Source organism: Peromyscus eremicus, chromosome 10, assembly GCF_949786415.1.
Source record: "Peromyscus eremicus chromosome 10, PerEre_H2_v1, whole genome shotgun sequence".
NCBI classification, from domain to species: Eukaryota; Metazoa; Chordata; class Mammalia; order Rodentia; family Cricetidae; genus Peromyscus; species Peromyscus eremicus.
The window spans coordinates 62768856-62786782 of record NC_081426.1 but is presented as its reverse complement, the minus strand read 5'-3'; the positions used below and the strand labels follow the sequence as shown (position 1 = coordinate 62786782).

Genomic DNA, 17927 nt, shown 5'->3' with positions numbered 1-17927 from the left:
AGATGTTTTCAGCTTATATGAATCTTTAGAAAAGAAAAAAAATCTGTTTCTATTCTTTAACCAGTGATGTTGTGTAAAACAAGTCCATCCTTATTTATGAAATGGAGATGATATAAATGCGTTTTCCCCAAAATTAATGCAGATTAGATGACATAATATGTGGAAGGAACCACCACAAAATACTTTGTAGGCACAGTTCCTTAAAACCATTGGTATTTGCTATACACAATTGCTGATAATAACAATGAAACTATCAGTCATTATAGTATACAATTAGGAAAAATACATAATCAAGACAGAAAGACTGATTGAGGTTACAATTGTATCAATTTAAATTACTTATAGACGTCTTTGACAATGAATCCAGAAACACTTTCAGTATTAGTAAAGAAAAATTAGTAATGAATATTTAATTCTTATAAATGAATAGGTGTCCCAAATTGTCAATTTTAAACTAATCTCCTATCTGTTTGCAATATCTGCATATCCAGTAGAGTGTGACAATTATGTGTCAAAACTGGTATTTTTAATTATCCAAATAAAACCAATATGATAATAAAATATACAACAAATGTTCTGAAACTGATTTGGATAGCTTGAAGGAAGATGTAAAGAAATTATCACTAATGAAATACCTTTCTGTCATGAGATAAAATCAGGAAAGATAGCTCTGTAATGTTACCAAGGTCAGTTTTCTGTGCTGCCTGGGGAATCACTGTGCTCACTGTGAGTATGTGGTTTTTTTCTTTATCAAAATGTTGCTACCATACAAACTACAGCGGAAATACTTTAGTTTATTGAGAAATTTGACTACAATCATGTTTCAACAGAAGGTTGGGTGCTTATATATTCAGTGGCTCTTCCATATCTACCAATAATTACTTCTGTACAGGAGGGATTGAGAGATGAAAGGAAGTCTAAAATATAACTTATTAACAATACCTCAGTCAATATAATAATATTCCAGGATGGCTCACGGGCCTGGATTCTAAGAATTTCAGTGCTTTTGGTGTCTTAGTTTACTTAAATATGTACTTATTTACTTTAGAGAAAACAATGAGAAATATTGAAGGAAATAATATAGGGTTCTGCTGCACAAATCTTAATTGGTCTTATAATATAAAACCTGGAGCCAGATATAAGGGTGAAAGCTGAAAAATCAGAGAAGCAGAGCAAGCCACAGCCACCACCTCTTACCTCACCAACTCTTCAGACAGAAAGTGTGAATTTCTGTTTCTTCCTGCCCTATATGCCTTTCTCTGCCCAGCCATATCACTTCCTGTTTCAATTTTCCTAGTGCTGGGATTAACGGTGTGTGATCCCAAGTGCTGGAATTAAAGATGTGTGCCATTACTGCCTGGCTCTGTTTTGTTTTTAGATTGGATTAATCTCATGTAGCCCAGTGTGGCCTTGAGCTCACAGAAATCCAGATGAATCTCTGCCTCTGCCTCCCAAATGCTAGGATTAAATGTAACCACTGCCTGACCTCTATGGCTAATTCTGTGGCTAGCTCTGTCATCTGATCTTCAGGCAAGCTTTATTTCCTAGGTTATAAACAATATTATCACCACGGGGTTCTACGAGCAGAATGTACTAAATACTTAGAAAACAATTCAAAAAATGAAATACTTTGTGAAATTCTAGTAACTGCATATGTATGGTAATTTATCATTTGTGATAACCATTGCATTCTTTGAAGTGTAGTGGAAAGCCTTCATCTTCATTTAAAAATTTCCCACAATTAAATCAGTATTTCATTGTCTTTACTGAGCAGTGCAAGTGTCACAATCTCAGAACCACCGATATTTCATGGGTCAAATTGACTAATTCCTCAGGGGATTTTCCCAGGCTATAATGTAATAGAATACAGATAATGTGGCAGAAGCATGACTCTGTGGCCTGGCAATGACCTTGCGACTCTACAGAGCATATTTCTTGAGGTTATACAAAAAGTGCACCCTATTTATTTTAATTTCATCATCGTTTAAAAGAGATAAAATGGAAGGGCAAAGAGCTTACTCAGGCTGCCTGCTTATTTGATGGGGCATTGGTGAGAGGAACAGAAGAGAGTTTAGGCAAGTCAGTCCAAGGGAAGAGTAATTAGTGCACGTCCATTTGTTTCCTAAAATAGGGAATGAAAGTCAAATATACTTTCCTATAGATAAAATAGGAAAATACAATGTTAAAGTATTGTGGTAACAAACTAGTCTGAAGTATCTATGGCTTACACACCTAGGCTATTTGACCACTATAGTTCAGGTGTGGCTTGTCCATTCCACCCTCGTTCTTAGACTGAACAGATGGAGTGGGCTTAAGTGTAAATAGTCACCTAGCATTGCACATTTGTGTGATATTAAACTTTCTGCTTGGCAGTGATGAATGATTTATTGTTCAGAACCATTTAAAGGGTCAAATATGACTTTAAGAGGCCAAGATTTGTGTAATATTCTTGCAGAATGGATAGTCAAATCAGAAGCTAGTGGGCTGATAAGTATTTCTGGATAAAGAAGAACAAACAGACATTGAAAAGGAAAAAAAAACTCATTATATGCTCAAAATATCAGAATCACTGAGGAAATGAGCTAAGAAATAAAATTCTGTAAAATTAAGCTTTGACTTATTATATTAACATTGCATTATTCAGCTTTATGTACTGTGAAAAACAATTGATACAATGTAAGTGGAGAAATTCTCATTTTAGTCCATGATTTTGGAAGTTTCATCCCATCATTGTTGGTCCCATTATGTTGGGTAGGTAAAGCCACATGTCAGAAAGGCAAAGGTAAAATTGGACAACTTGCTTACCTCCTGGAAGTCTGGAAGCAAGAAGATCAGAAGACAAAGAGAATGATGTCCCAACACACCTTTTAAAAGCCTATTCCAATTACCGAACTTTGCGTCATTAGAACTCATCTTTAAAGATCATACTAACTTTCTGTGTTTCCACAGACTGAAGACTACAATTTTATTCATGAGTCATCAGACAACACTCGATACACAATCTATAAACCTACACATTTAATATACCAGAAAAGGGTGTACATTTTCTAACATTTCATGGTGATAGAAATACATGTGAAATAATAGTGTATAATCATTTAAATATACTAAAATGAAATTGATGTAATTTAGGATAGTTAATTTCCTTGAGTTTGTCAATATTAAGCTTAGATTTCAGACCTTTTTCACTGAATAACTAAAGACAATAAAATAGGGTCTGTCACCAAGTCTAGAAAGACTTTCATCGAGTAAGAAAGGAATGATTGTGTAGCTTGGTCTGTTTGTAATTTCCTAGAAGTGAAATCAGGACTGGCACTTAGCTGGCTTACATCACTAGCCTTGATGCAGGGGGAGGAACTCAATCTTGCCTCAACTTTGTTCAAACCCATGGGAGGCCTGCCCATTTCTAAATGGAGATTTAAGAGGAGCGGTTGGAGAGGGGAGTATATGGGAGTCAGATGGAGGGAACTGGAAGAGAGGAGAGAGGGGAAATTGTCGTCTTTATGTAAAATAAAAAAAGTTAATATATATCTTCTAAAAAAAGAATGAGGTGATTAAGTTTTTGTGATAAAGAAACTACTATCTATTTGTAATGTATCTAAATATCTATAACTCTGTCTGTATCTGTCTTCAATGTCTCTACAATTATTTGGTAATAAGCTGAATCCACATGCTTATTATGGATGTAGCTACGTTTCTATGTATAGATGTAAGCAAATGCACACATAGGTACAGTATAACATGAAGAAAAGAGAAGAAGAAAGGTAAGGAGATAAGTAGGGACTGAACATAGGTAATGGGCATGAGTTAGGAGAAAAGATATAAAGCTACTTGTTTGTCAAGTTCTAATTCTGTCTTTGAGATTTTGGTTTTGATTTTGGTGGTGGATAAATGCCTACAATATATATGTTACTGAAAGTATAAAATTTAATGTGAAGCTCCACAGCTTCTGCTGTGAATGATGGTTCAAACTGTACAGAAGTTCACTGAGTTGTATTGACTTTAAATCTGTTTAAACTTAGGGTGTGATGTTTTTATTGATTTGCAAAATTTTATAATACACTTTATAAAATTAAAAAGAAGCAATAAAAATCAATAAACATTTTTTAAGAGAACATAAGCTGGGGTAGGAAATATTAAAATATTGTTGTAGTTGTGTTCCCAGTTTTGTGGGTAAAGAGATTTATGTTTATCTGTTTCCTATGGCATTCAGTTTCTCACTTAGAAACTAAATTCTTAATATTTAGAACTCAAGGTTCTTTGTGTTCCTTAAAAATATATTAAGAAGGCAAGTGTCCTTGTCTTGATCTGATAATCAGAAAATCTTTTTTGAGATGTTTCCAATATTTGTTTTAGCATGTATATTATTTTTTAAATTTTTAATGTGTTTCTTATTTTAATACTACCTTATTAGTTAATACAATTTAAAGTTATATATATATATATGTTTTTCTGCGATCATACTTCCATATGTTAGAATAATTTTGAAATAACTTACAGATTTAAATGCATAGGTTTTGATGAAACTTACTACACAACATTCTCTTTTAATCATTTAGCGTTGATAAAGCAGACGATGAAGATGATGAAGATTTAACTATGAATAAAACATGGGTCTTGGCACCAAAAATTCATGAAGGAGACATCACACAAATTCTCAACTCATTACTTCAAGGGTATGATAACAAACTTCGTCCAGACATAGGAGGTGAGTCTGATGTATCCATCTGGGATTTTGATGACCTCACTGGTGCTATTTTAGTCTTCTTCTCTTTCCAATGCATTCTACAGATTGTTATGGTTGAGGATGGTTAACTGCAGTGGTCAATGTCTTTGAGGAGTTCACAGTCTGATAAGACACAGAAAACAAACACTTTCAATGTGGTTGCTTGTCAACTGGTAATATAAAAAGTGTTAGCAGAGAGTTCTGATGAAACTGCTTGGAATACTAAGAAGAGGCTCACCCAAGGGATGGTGTTTAAAAAAAAAAAAATAGAAGGTTCCAGTTTTGTGGCAGCAGCACACATTTAATTATCATATGTAGCTAGAGTTTTCCTGACTGGCCCACAGTCAGGACAAATCTCTGACACCCACCAGTCCCACAGCCACTCAGACCCAACCAAATAAACACAGAGACTTATATTGGTTACAAACTGTATGGCTAGCCGGGCGTTGGTGGCGCACGCCTTTAATCCCAGCACTCGGGAGGCAGAGGCAGGCGGATCTCTGTGAGTTCGAGGCCAGCCTGGTCTCCAAAGTGAGTTCCAGGAAAGGCGCAAAGCTACACAGAGAAACACTGTCTCGAAAAACCAAAAAAACCAAAAAAACCAAAAACAAAAAAAAAAACCAAAAACAAAAAAAAACTGTATGGCCGTGGCAGGCTTCTTGCTAACTGTTCTTACAGCTTAAATTAATCCATTTCTATAAATCTATACCTTGCCACGTGGCTTGTGGCTTACCGGTACTTTACATCTTCCTTGTCCTGATGGCGGCTGGCAGTGTCTCTCTGACTCAGCCTTCCACTTCCCAGCTTTATTCTCCTCCTTGTCCCGCCTATACTTCCTGCCTAGCCAATGGCCAATCAGTGTTTTATTTATTGACTAATTAGCAACACATTTGCCATACAGAACATCCCACAGCAATCATAGAACTATATGTAGTGATGACAAAGTTATTGAGGTTAATCAACTTTGTTCAAGACTGTGTCTCTAAGTCTGTTGAAATATGTACACATTTAATAGCACAATGAACTGGCAAATTTCTCATAGTAACCTTAAAACAAAACCAAGTAAAAAAACTCTATAATATTTTAATTGAGATTTTGTTAAGATTACAGTTAACAATGAAATCTTTTACATATTTAAATTTCCTGGTGATGAATATTTAATGATGTAAGTTATTTTTCTTTGAATAACTTTTTTTGTTGTCTTTTTGGTTTTGATGTTTGTTTGTTTTGGTTTGATTTTCTTTTTAAATATTCTTCTCAGGGGCACTGCAGGAGTGAGGGGAGAATATAGAGGGACTGAGAGCTGAGTGGAATTAGCGTTCATGATGTGAAATTCCCAAGATTCGATAAAAAAGTAAATGATAAAAAATGAATAAAGCTGCTATGAATATAAAAATATAAATGTTAAATATATTTAGATATGTTTAAGTTTTATGAACAGTAATCATATTTTCCTAAAATATAAATTTAGCTTGTAGGAATAAAACCAATTTTTTATATCTACTCAAAGTTGATTAACTTCATTATTTATTATGAGAAAACTCTGAATTTATTTTAGTAATATAAAGATATGATTATTTTATCAGTAATGAATACTTTACTTTCTTAATTTCATTCAAAGTGCTATGGCAGGACTATAGCAAAAGTTCAATCGTTTTGATTAGTTTTTGATTATCAGAGTCCTAACTCACATTTCGTTGGTATGTAGAAATGATGGTGGCTATGAGACAATTTTAAGACACTCTGCTTGCTACTTTCTCTTAGTGTATAACAAGCATTATTATTCCATTGAAACTTCAAATACTTTCTGATATAGATCATATTTTGTCAGTATTTTATATGGTCTTTCTTCTACAAGTAAGATGCAATCATTTAACAACATTAGCCAAACTTTAAATGGATTTACTTTATTTTATTTATTATTTGACTGTGGATTTGTATACTTTAGTGCAATGTTGCTAAGGTTAGAAGAGGGTTCAGATCCCATGGAATTGGAAGTGTGGACAATTTTGAACAGCCTGACATGGCTTCCCAGAAGCAGTTTCTATTTTCTGCCAAGAAAATGTGTACTCTTAACCACGGAGTCACCTCTCCAGCTCCAAGCCAAGTTTTCATGTTTTCAAAACTTAGGCATGGAACTTATTAAAGTAACTTTTAAAAACTGCCATTAAGTTGTATTTAGTATTATTTTTTCCTGCGACATACTTAGGATGAAGCTTCTTCATGCATCTATTCACATCTTCACCTCAGTATAAACCACACATACTAATTTATATCCCACAGTACAGTTTATAAGAATCCACCTATGTTTATGGAGGACACCCAATAGTCATGCTATTGTTGGTGCTGTCTGTGTTTTGAAAAATGATTTTAGTGACATATGCAAATAGGTTGCACTTTACCTCCCTTTACGTCACTGTCTATTTAAGATCAATGTGAATTCTTCCTTAAAGTAAAAAACAATCTTTGGAAATTTATGTTTTCCCACAAGTTTGACTTGTGGGAAAAAAATCTACAATATATAAGTGTTTTAGTAGATGTAATTACATGCAACTTTTAAAATTCTTTTCCAAGTTTTGATGATAAACTTTACAATGGATTTGCTCTACTTTTAAATTACCCATCTTAAATAGTTTATATTATACTTTTGTTTTTAATGTTCCCATGATTTTAACATTTCTCTTTATTAACTTTATTTCTCTTTATTCTTTTTTATTAACAATCTATTCCTTTATTTATGAAACAATATTGAATAACCTTTTAAATTTTAGTCTTATGTTGTAGAATCCAATTTTGCCTTGGCCAGTTTTCTTTTGTATTTTAATTTTTTTTCATTTTACATACCAACCACAGTTCTCCCTCCCTCCTCTCCTCCCTCTACCCCCACCTCTTCTCCACTCCACCCACCATCCACTGTAGCTGATGTTTTTCTGTGTCCTGCCCGGTCCACAGCCCCTCAGATCCAAGTAAACACACAGAGGCTTATGTTAATTAAAACTGCTTGGCCATTAGCTCTTAATTTAAAGAGAGAGAAAGAGCATTGTCCAGTTGAGTGCCCTTTACTTCGAATTTGCCTAATAGTTTTATTACAGTTGTGTCAATCCTTTTTCCTAGAATACCACAACATTGGTACAGTGCCTTTTCAGCCCACTGCATCAGGAGGATGTGGTACCGCTCTGTCCAAGTCCAACTTATTACTTGTGATATTAATGTTCTTTATATGCTTAAGTATTGAGTCTTCCAACTTCACTGAATTAAAGGTGTTATTTTTCCCCTTTCTGATTAATATATTTTAAAGTGATAGTGTGAAACTATGCAAAAGTATTTCAGCACACTCCTGTCCATTATTCTAGAATCATCAGTGAGTCATACCTGTGATATTTATTACTGCTCTATTTTCCAAACAGACTCAATATTGCCATTATTCATTCCACACATACTGGCTGTAATTCTACCAAAAGGTACAATGGCTCTTTCTCTTACAGTTGCTTACCTATTATTACTAGCATCATCAAAGACCATGAGCAATTATTTTGTTTTACACTTCAAAATCCATCATTGTCATTATTCATTGTATTGTACAGTGTGAATCATTTAGCCACAGGAGCCTCTTATAATTTGTTTCCTTTGTCTGTATATGTGTCCCTATTGTGTTATAAACTCATGATTTCTTTTATCACATCAGACATTCTAGCTCATCTTGACCCAGAACTAGAATTCACTCATCCCCCAAGGACATTGAGTTCTTTGTACTTTCATTTGATTTTTGGAATGACATTTGGAATTTAAGATCTAAGCCCCAGGTGTGTTCATCACTACTTAGTTTATTCATTTTTTTTCTCTTCTCAGGGATTTACAGTAAAAATTTTCTTCACACACATTCATAGGCTTCAATACTCCCTGATTTTTCTTTTATACATGTACTATGAGGCATGACTTTGTACTGTAGTTTTGATTTAATACACAAACATTACAACTTTCATTCTAGGCCTCAGTTCCTTCTTTTTACAGCTTCCCTCTCCAACAATAAATACTTGATTTTCATGTCTATACAATATGTTTTCATATTTGGTCAATCCTCATAAAGACATATAATTTCAGAACTTAATGAATTTCTATGCACAATATATATCTTTGAAAACAAATTTCCTAATGAATAAACAAGTCATACAGAATTGGATGCTTCATATTTAATTTACTCATATATTTTGAATTATTTCCTGTATTTGGTACAAGTTCTGAATCTAACTACATTTTCCCAATTGTTATTGTGTCGACTCAGTATCATATATTATTTTATTACTTGAGATTTTCTTATTATATATTATATTTAAAGTATTTAATTATATTTGTTCATTCTCTAGTATCTTGTTTATATATATCAACAGTGCACTAACCATGGTTAATAAGTATAATATGGAAGTTAAAATATTTATATTAATATTTTATAGCAAATGTCATCTCATAATTTTACAGTGTTATTAATTTTCCATGTTTCCTGGGCTATTCTTGCATTTATGCTTGAATATACCAACTTTACTACCAATGTATTTGTCCTAAAAATCTTGATAGTTTTATTGGAATTGTACTGTATTTGTAAATTTACTTTGAGAGAACTGTCATTTTTTAAGATGACATTGTCTAATAAAATGATGTGTCTGACTCTTCATTTCTTCATATTTACTTTGTGATCTCCATGCTTCCCATATAGTTTATTTTTACATGTACTCTACTTGGTCTTAATATTTTTAATGTTGCAAGCATTGTTTTCTATTCCATTACATTTCATAACATATTCTACCATTTCATGATGTTCATTTTACACATTATTTTCAAAATATCCTATCAGAATCTGTATAATTACTCTAAGCTTTGTCAGTTAACATGCAGTATCAATAATATTCACTAGTAGTCTAGTCTTTATATGTTCTGGTACTTCACAGAAAATAACATTTTCAAATTTGTTTTCATTTTGTTCTAATATTTTAGTGTTTTTCTACAGTATTAAATTTTAATTTTTTTATCATATTAGTCATTTTTTGTTGTTGAAATTTTCTGAGCCATTACTTCTGTGGGTAGATTTTCCTTACATCATTTATGAGTGCAAAGCCTTTTCTGTTGACTTGGTCTTTATGTGTAGAACATACAGGTATAAAAGTGTGGGTTTACTCTTTCTTCACAGAGTTTTCTCTTGATAGGGTATTTCACCTCTGGCACACTTGGCTTGTTCCTTTTGAAAAGTGTAATGACAATCCAATGCTTTATTTCTTGTAGCTTATTAGATGTTAAGTTTTTCTTTCTGGGGGTTCCTGAAAATTTGAAAATATTTCAAAAGAACAGCTTTATTAACATATGCCTAAGAACCATTCAGTTTAGTTAACTTCCCTCCCAAACACTTTTCTAACACCAGGGAAAGAAACTGCCTCTGACTCTTACCTGCTTTGGGGACATGTTCCTTCATACTGGGCTACCTAGTCCAGCCTTAGTACAAGGGTAGGTGCTTGATATGCCATGTTTTGCTGATATCCCTGGGAGGCCTGCCCTTTTTAGAAGAGAAATGGAGAAGGAATGGATGGGGGAAGGTGTTGGGAGGTGAAGAGGGAGGGGAAACTATGGTCAGGATGTAATATATGACAGAAGAATAAATAAATTTTAAAAAAATCAACTGTTTTTTTAATGCAAGGAAAAATTATTTATTTCACACTATTGCATTATTATTTCTATCCCAATGTATTGATATCTTCATTGATTCTATTATAGATAAGTTAATAACAGTTGCCTGCCTTGTATTTATCTTTCATTTAACTCTTTTTATAATGATTACAACCCATTACTGAATTTCTTCTGTATTTACTATTGTCATCTGTGATTCCATCTTTGTGTCTTGTTTCACATAGTTCTATAGCTGGCTTCTGCCTGTTGGTTTAAAGGACAGGAACTGCGCCCCAGGCTTACTGTCTGGATATATGGTTCAAAGTGATTAGTCTTAATTTTCCAAATTCTTGTTTGAATAGAGGCAACTACTTTGATTATTTTCCTGTGAGGTTTCCACTGTGCATTGCCTGTGAGCATTTTTTTTTTGTCTGTAAGCATTTTCTCCATAGTTGGATTATGATGTTTTCTTTAAATTATTTTTGCAATAATTCTTTTGTCTAATTATTTTATGATCTGGAGACATTTTTCGATAGTTTCATACTTTCAATCCATTGATATTCTCATATGGTCACTTACATAACTTCAGTGGATTTAGTGGCTGTGGTGGTGGTGTTTCTTCTGTGTTAGAAAGGGAGTGAATGACATACAGATTATTGGATTCTATTTCTTCTTTTTTTGTTGTTGTTTTTTGTTTTTCGAGACAGGGTTTCTCTGTGTAGCTTTGCGCCTTTCCTGGATCTCGCTCTGTAGACCAGGCTGGCCTCGAACTCACAACGATCCGCCTGCCTCTGCCTCCCGAGTGCTGGGATTAAAGGCGTGCGCCAACACCGCCCGGCGGATTCTATTTCTTGTAGAAATATATAATTCTCATTTTGCTACTTTTCTTTTTCCATTCAATTTTTAAAGCATGTTTCTATTTTCACTTTTGACACTGTGCTTTGCCCAGAAACACCTTGTTTTGAAGAATGTTCTTTTAGAACACATTTAGTCTTAGATTCCTTTCCTTTTACTATTTGTTGTAGTCTCAGGACACATTTTTAAGTACCTTCAGATTGATGACACACAGGTTCTCTTTAATGGGATTCTCACATCAATCTCAAGCCTGTTACCGACTCCCTTCTTTCACAAACTTTATTTCAACCTTGTTGATAGAAGATAACGTCTTACACAGAGTGAGACTGTGCTTGAGGTATTTCTAACAGAATTTGTTCTCATTCCATTCTCTCCCTCACTTCTTTCTCCTTTATCTCTCTTTCTGTCTTTTTCCAGAAAGTTGTTTTGGAATTTGAACATAGGTGTTTTCTGTCTTCTCTGTACTACTATTTGTTCCTTTTTGTTAGACTACTGTCTTGTTGGAAATATTGGTACCTAAGGCAGATTATACACATTTCTTTAAGCAATTCTTTGGCCACACAGAGATTAATCCTCTTTAATTTCGTCCGGGAAATATGGAGAATTAATGATTATTGCTTAATCTTAGTAATTAAGCAGTGTTTCCAAAGTATTTTTATCAATGGATTTTTTTTTTCTACTGAGCAATAGTGATTTTATTTGCTAGCCTTCAGCTGTGTGTTCAGAACCTGGCACAAATTATCTCTGAAGTAACTGAAAATTTTCCTCATTCTCACATATGTTTCATAGCTGTTTATATTTGATTTTTCGGTATCACATGTACAACTTCGGGACAACAGATCCCTGGAGGAGTTTCAGGCAGAGTTCCCAACCCCTCTCTATGTCCTTTCCCTTGTTGCAGAGAAACCCTAGCTGTCTCAACAGCACTGACTCCTTTTACTCTTCAACTTAGTGTGGTAGTACAAGCTGTGTTACCGTTACCTGACTCTGGATGAATAGCATGATGCCAAGAAAAAGTATTTTCCCAACTTTTAAAAACCTTTAATTTTAAGTAATTTTGCCTATAAACAATATTCATAGTCAATCATAGAGGCAGTGAGTCAATGTGAAAGCAGTTACAGATTTCTGTTATTTCTTCTTATTTCTGTATTTTGTACCTTATAAACATTAAACTTGGTTTCCAAATTAGCCTGAAATATTTTCATTAATTTTCACATTGATGTTTCCTCATCTTTTGTAGGGCTACAGATTAAAAGATGTGATTGAATACCAGCATGCAAAAGTTACCTATGATATAGAAAATGGACTCATAGTTAAGAAATATATATTCTATGATTGTTAATGGAATATTTTTGTCAGGACTGAAAAACAAGTAGAATAAACGAAAGTTTCCCATTTTCTGTAAATAAACATGGAGACTATTTTTTTCTTTTTTTCTTTTTTCTTTTTCAAGACAGGGTTTCTATGCATAGTTTTGGTGCCTGTCCTGGATCTCGCTATGTAGACCAGGCTGGCCTCAAACTCACAGACATCTGCCTAGCTCTGCCTCCCGAGTGCTGGGATTAAAGGCGTGTGCCACCGCCACCCGGCGAGACTATTTTCTTATTAGTAATAGTTTCATCTTGGTATCTTTTCCTTTTTGTGGTCTTATGAAAACACAGTTTTTAAAAATACATCGCACATGTATTATCCAAATTTTGTTTCTTTATATAATAAACGATTAGTTTACATATTAATAAAATGATAATACATGAATCAGAATATCTTTATTAACAGCAAATATTTTATCTTTAACTAAGGGTGATCCTTCACTTGGATCATCATTGGCCTTGATTTATAGTGTTGGTCAGCAATACTCCCAGTAACAGAATGACGTGTGGCATGAGTCCTAACACCAGAATTAATATTTGCCTAACATACACAGCTTCATCTTTTAATAGGCACAGAAAATTGATATTATGGAGAGAAACTCATTAATATATAGAAGTTCCTACATTTTAATATGATAAGCATGTCTTATAAAATAAATACCCTGAAGAGTTATTTGTTTTTACTGTAGGCAGTATCCAGTTCTAAGTGTTGAGTATTAAATACAGAAACCAAATATTTGTTGATTTATGAGTGTAAATGAAAAAAATCTGATTATGAAAGAGTTGTGTGTTTAGATCAGTTGTAATTGCTTAGAGATGGCAATAAATATACTTACAAATTCAAATAAGGGACTTGTTATATTGTTGCTAATTGGCTTCATAAAAATTATCCTTTAAATCCTGGCTGTAATTAGCTTAATTATCTACTTATTGCCTCCAGTAAATAGTTAGCAGAAATAAATGACAATTAAAGGCACTCATCTCAGAAGTCATCACTCTCACATAAAATTCAAACCTCTGAATCATGTGACCTATTTTTATTTAAGACAATTACATGAGGCTAGCAAGTTAAATTCCCCTTTCTTGTGCTTTGCCAGTCTGAAAACTCAACTTTCTTTTCAACGAATTCAAAAATGACTTATTTATATTTCTGGTTAAGTAAATATGTGTACCATTTAATAATTCTTTTTGTCTGAGGGAACACATAAACAAATCTATATAGAGAATGAATGAACCCCCAAGTACAGATGCTAATCATTGCAAGAGATTCAAAAATAAACATCACAGCTTTGTGAGCACTGTTTTTCAAAATGACTACCAATTTCTGCTGAATTTTTGTTGCTTGAAGTCTTTGCTGTATATACCAGTAAACCGCAGGTGAAAAAATATTGAGACTGACAGATTCAGCCCTATGTAGACAAGAAAGGCATCCAGTGAAGGCTAGTACAGCCCTTGAACATGGGTGATGAATATCAGGTCAGAAAGGGAAAGTTTACCAGGCTTACCATGGTAGAATGGTGAAACAAACCTCTCTAACACCATACTGTGATTGCACACAAACCTCTAACCACAAGGAGACTTTTCTCCTCATGCATTTTCTTTTCTTTTTTTTTCTTTTTTTTTTTTTTTGGTTTTTCGAGACAGGGTTTCTCTGTGTAGCTTTGCGCCTCTCCTGGAACTCACTTGGTAGCCCAGGCTGGCCTCGAACTCACAGAGATTCGCCTGGCTCTGCCTCCTGAGTGCTGGGATTAAAGGCGTGTGCCACCACCGCCCAGCTTGCATTGTCTTTATCGAGTTCACAGGAAGACATCATGGATCCTCCTGCAACTCTTGTCCTCTCATGTCTACTCTGTGCATACTTTATGTCTGTTCCTCAACTAGAAGCCATGGAACCAAAGACTAAATGACCCTCTGCGTGTTATATTATGGAGGTTATGAGTAGAGTTTAAGAAACTATCTAAAACTATTCTTCATGGCAGAAAAGAACATTGTAATTATTCTGGTAAGTCTCATTAGAGGGGAGTTTAAAAGGGAACAAAAGACCCCAATCCCCATTGGATATGGGACTGTAGTAGATCAGCTTTCATTATAAATTATACCATTTTGTAACCATTTTTTAAAATGCTGGTCATTCAGGTACATTTTGATAGGTTATACAAAGATGTACCATCTGAAGACTACTTGAGAAACCCCTAATAGCAACATACAAAGCAAAGTAAATGAGGATCCTAGAAACATCTATGTAGTGATCAGTAAAATCCAACTATCAACAAGATAAAGGAGTATTATTACCAAGAGAGAAAGTAAGGAGGAATGAAAGGATATTTATAAGGTCCTCATGTGTTCAGTCCTGGAAGCAGCATCTTACACACATTGCCTCCTTTCATACCCATTCTATAGGTTTCAGTATATGCCGGAACTGGCTCTCAGTAGACACTTGTTATATATCTTTTTAACTCTGTGTTAAGTGATTTCACATTGTATATTTAAATTAGCCATCAGGAATATTTAACCATTTAGAAATCAGCAAAAGTTAGAAATCAAAGCCTTTTTCCTTACTCTCTGAGAACAAGGTTGTTTTGCACTCACCAAAAAACTCACTCTTCATTAACTTTAAATAGGAATAAATACTATTTATACACAAAAATATATTCTAATACCGAAGGCCTAGAACTATGAAAAAAATGATAAAATTTTTTATTGAATTTAAAGTCTTTTATTTAATTGGGCAATTTTTAGACATCCACAATATCTGTAGGTTGTACCCATGAAATATTTAGTTACCTCATGAATTTATATCTATATAACTGATTTCAAACTGAAAAGTTTATGATTCTATAACAGACTTTGTTTCCACATTTCATAATGAGATATATTATGACTGAAATAATAAAATGTGATTCACTACTAAATTAAAGATTTCTCTAGAACAATCCTTGATATCATTAACCATTCTGTGTCACTTTGCAGTGAGGCCCACAGTAATTGAAACTGACGTTTATGTGAACAGCATTGGGCCAGTTGATCCCATAAACATGGTGAGTAAAAGCTGTTGCAATACAGGATTCCTGAGTGTGTGCCTTACAGGAGAATGATTAAGTGTGTGATTTACGATAGCTTATTGTGAAGTAATTGTTTTAAGATTGCAATTACTATTGTACTGGTTAGTTTGTCAATGTGACACAAAGCATTTTCATCTGGATAGAGAGAGCCTCCATTGAGGGAAAATGACTCTATCAGATTGGCCTGGATGCAAGTGTGTGTGGGGAATTTTCTTAATTAAAGATCGATGCGGGAGGACCAAGCCCACTGCCCACTGTGGGTAGTGCCACCTCTGGGCAGGTGGTTCTGGGTTGTATAAGAAAGCAGGAGGAGCAAGCTGTGGAGAGCAAGCCAGTAAGCAGAATTCTTCCAAGGTCAAAGCTTAAGTTCCTTCTAACAAGGTTTTTCCCTGCCTGAGTTCCTGCTGAGGCTTTCCTCAATAATGGATTGTGACCTGCGAGGCAAATAAACACACTCTTCATCAAGTTGAATTTGGTTGTGGTTTTTATTACTGCAATAGAACACAAACTAGGAAAGCTATGTGTCAAGTATTGGCCAGTGGAGCAGAAAACACTCCTTCCTTATGGAAGAATTAGTAACCTCTTATTCCAATGGATTGACTTCCTAGTGTATAAATGATTATTATTGGATCTATCAAAAGTCAATCTCTGAAGAATTCTGGGAGAAGAAATGTGGTAATATTTTGTGTACCCTAATAAAATTTACCTGAAGATCAGTGAACAGACAAGCCACTAGATTAAACATAGAGGACAGACAGTGGTGGCATACACCTTTAATCCTAGCAATCATGAGACAGAGATCCATCTGGATCTCTGTGAGTTCAAAGCCACCCTGGACTACATTAGATTGACTCAGTCTAGGAGAGATAACAGAGATAGGCAGTGGTGGCACACACCTTTATTCCCAGCACTTGAGATCTCATGCCTCTGCTTGGGAAGTTACATGGCTTTAATCCCAGAACTAAGGAGGAAGTAGCATGGTGGGCAGAGAAAGGTATATAAGGCATGAGGAGACAGAACTAAAGCCTTTTCAGCTGAGGAAGCTCATTCAGCTAGAAGTCTTTCAGTTGAGGAAAGCTTTTTCAGGCTGAGAAGTCCTAGAACTAACAGGTTGTTTGTTCCTTTGTCTCTCTGATCTTTCAGCATTTATCCCAATTTCTGGCTCCAGGCTTTTATTAAAAGATCATTTTAGCAATTCGTGTTACAAAGAAAAATTATAAAGCCCAATGAGACAACAGCCTGAGATTGAAATGACATGCTAGGAAAAAAACCAAAAAAAAAAAAAAAAAAAAAAAAAAAACACTAACAGAAGAGACATAGTTTATAGCAGCAATATTGATTAAAGTTATTAATTAAGAATTAACTTTTTAATGTTCTAGGGAAGCTACAAAAACTCCAATCGAGGAGCCACACTCTAATGGGGTCAGTAATGTGCTGTAATATATAGCTCCTTTAACTGCCATCGTGTTTAGGTTTCCAGGGTTGCTGTAAACAAATAGAGGCCTATCCCAGGGAAATTCACTTCTAAACTGTGACAGGGAGAAATACAAGTTCTTCATGGGCATTGCTCATGGGTGCTTTCTCCTCGGAGCCTCACAATGCTTCTCTCTGCTTGCTTGTTCCTGGGGTCTCTTTCAGTATGTTTTTAAAGATTTGTTTTTCTCCTTAAAATTATGTAAATGAAATGATATAAATACAATATTCATGGGTGAAATGCTTAAAACAATGAAAAATTTAAATTGAAAAATGTGCGTGCGTGCGTGTGTGTGTGTGTGTGTGTGTGTGTGTGTGTGTGAGTCTGTGTCCACACACATGTTCATGGGCCTGTCTGTCTTTTGTGTGTCTGTGTGGATATGAGCACATACAAGTACTACATACATAATGCAATTATGGATTTATGATCACATGTACATTCAGACTCATATCCACAATTGCTTTTTACGTATTGTACTTAATTGAGATTGAACTTTCAATCTCAATTGAGTCACAAACATGCAAGTCAAGAGGTCTACAAATGAACCATGTTCCTATGTCATTAATCACTTCATAGCTGGAGAACTATCGTGATATGCTTAAAATTGCCTATTTCTTCTCATCCAAATACACCATATTAATTTCTCTTTCTCCTGGATCAGCAGTTAAGCACACTGATTGCCTCTCCAGAAGACCTATGTTTGATCCCTAACATCCTTATGAAAGCTTATAACCATCTGTAACTCAAGTCCCATGGCATCTGGCACCCCCTATTTAGGGGAACTGCAC

The 17927-nt window shown here is 34.5% G+C and overlaps 1 protein-coding gene across 3 annotated transcripts in view; it reads left to right on the top strand.

The window, feature by feature from the left end:
* The window catches only part of Gabrg1 (gamma-aminobutyric acid type A receptor subunit gamma1), a 71931-nt gene that overhangs the window by 21640 nt on the left and 32364 nt on the right, over positions 1–17927 (top strand). For all 3 annotated transcript variants that reach the window (XM_059275084.1, XM_059275083.1, XM_059275082.1), the window contains exons 2-3: positions 4560–4708; positions 15574–15641. In XM_059275084.1, the coding sequence (XP_059131067.1) occupies positions 4560–4708; positions 15574–15641 (217 nt within the window). The remainder of the gene's footprint in view (positions 1–4559; positions 4709–15573; positions 15642–17927) is intronic.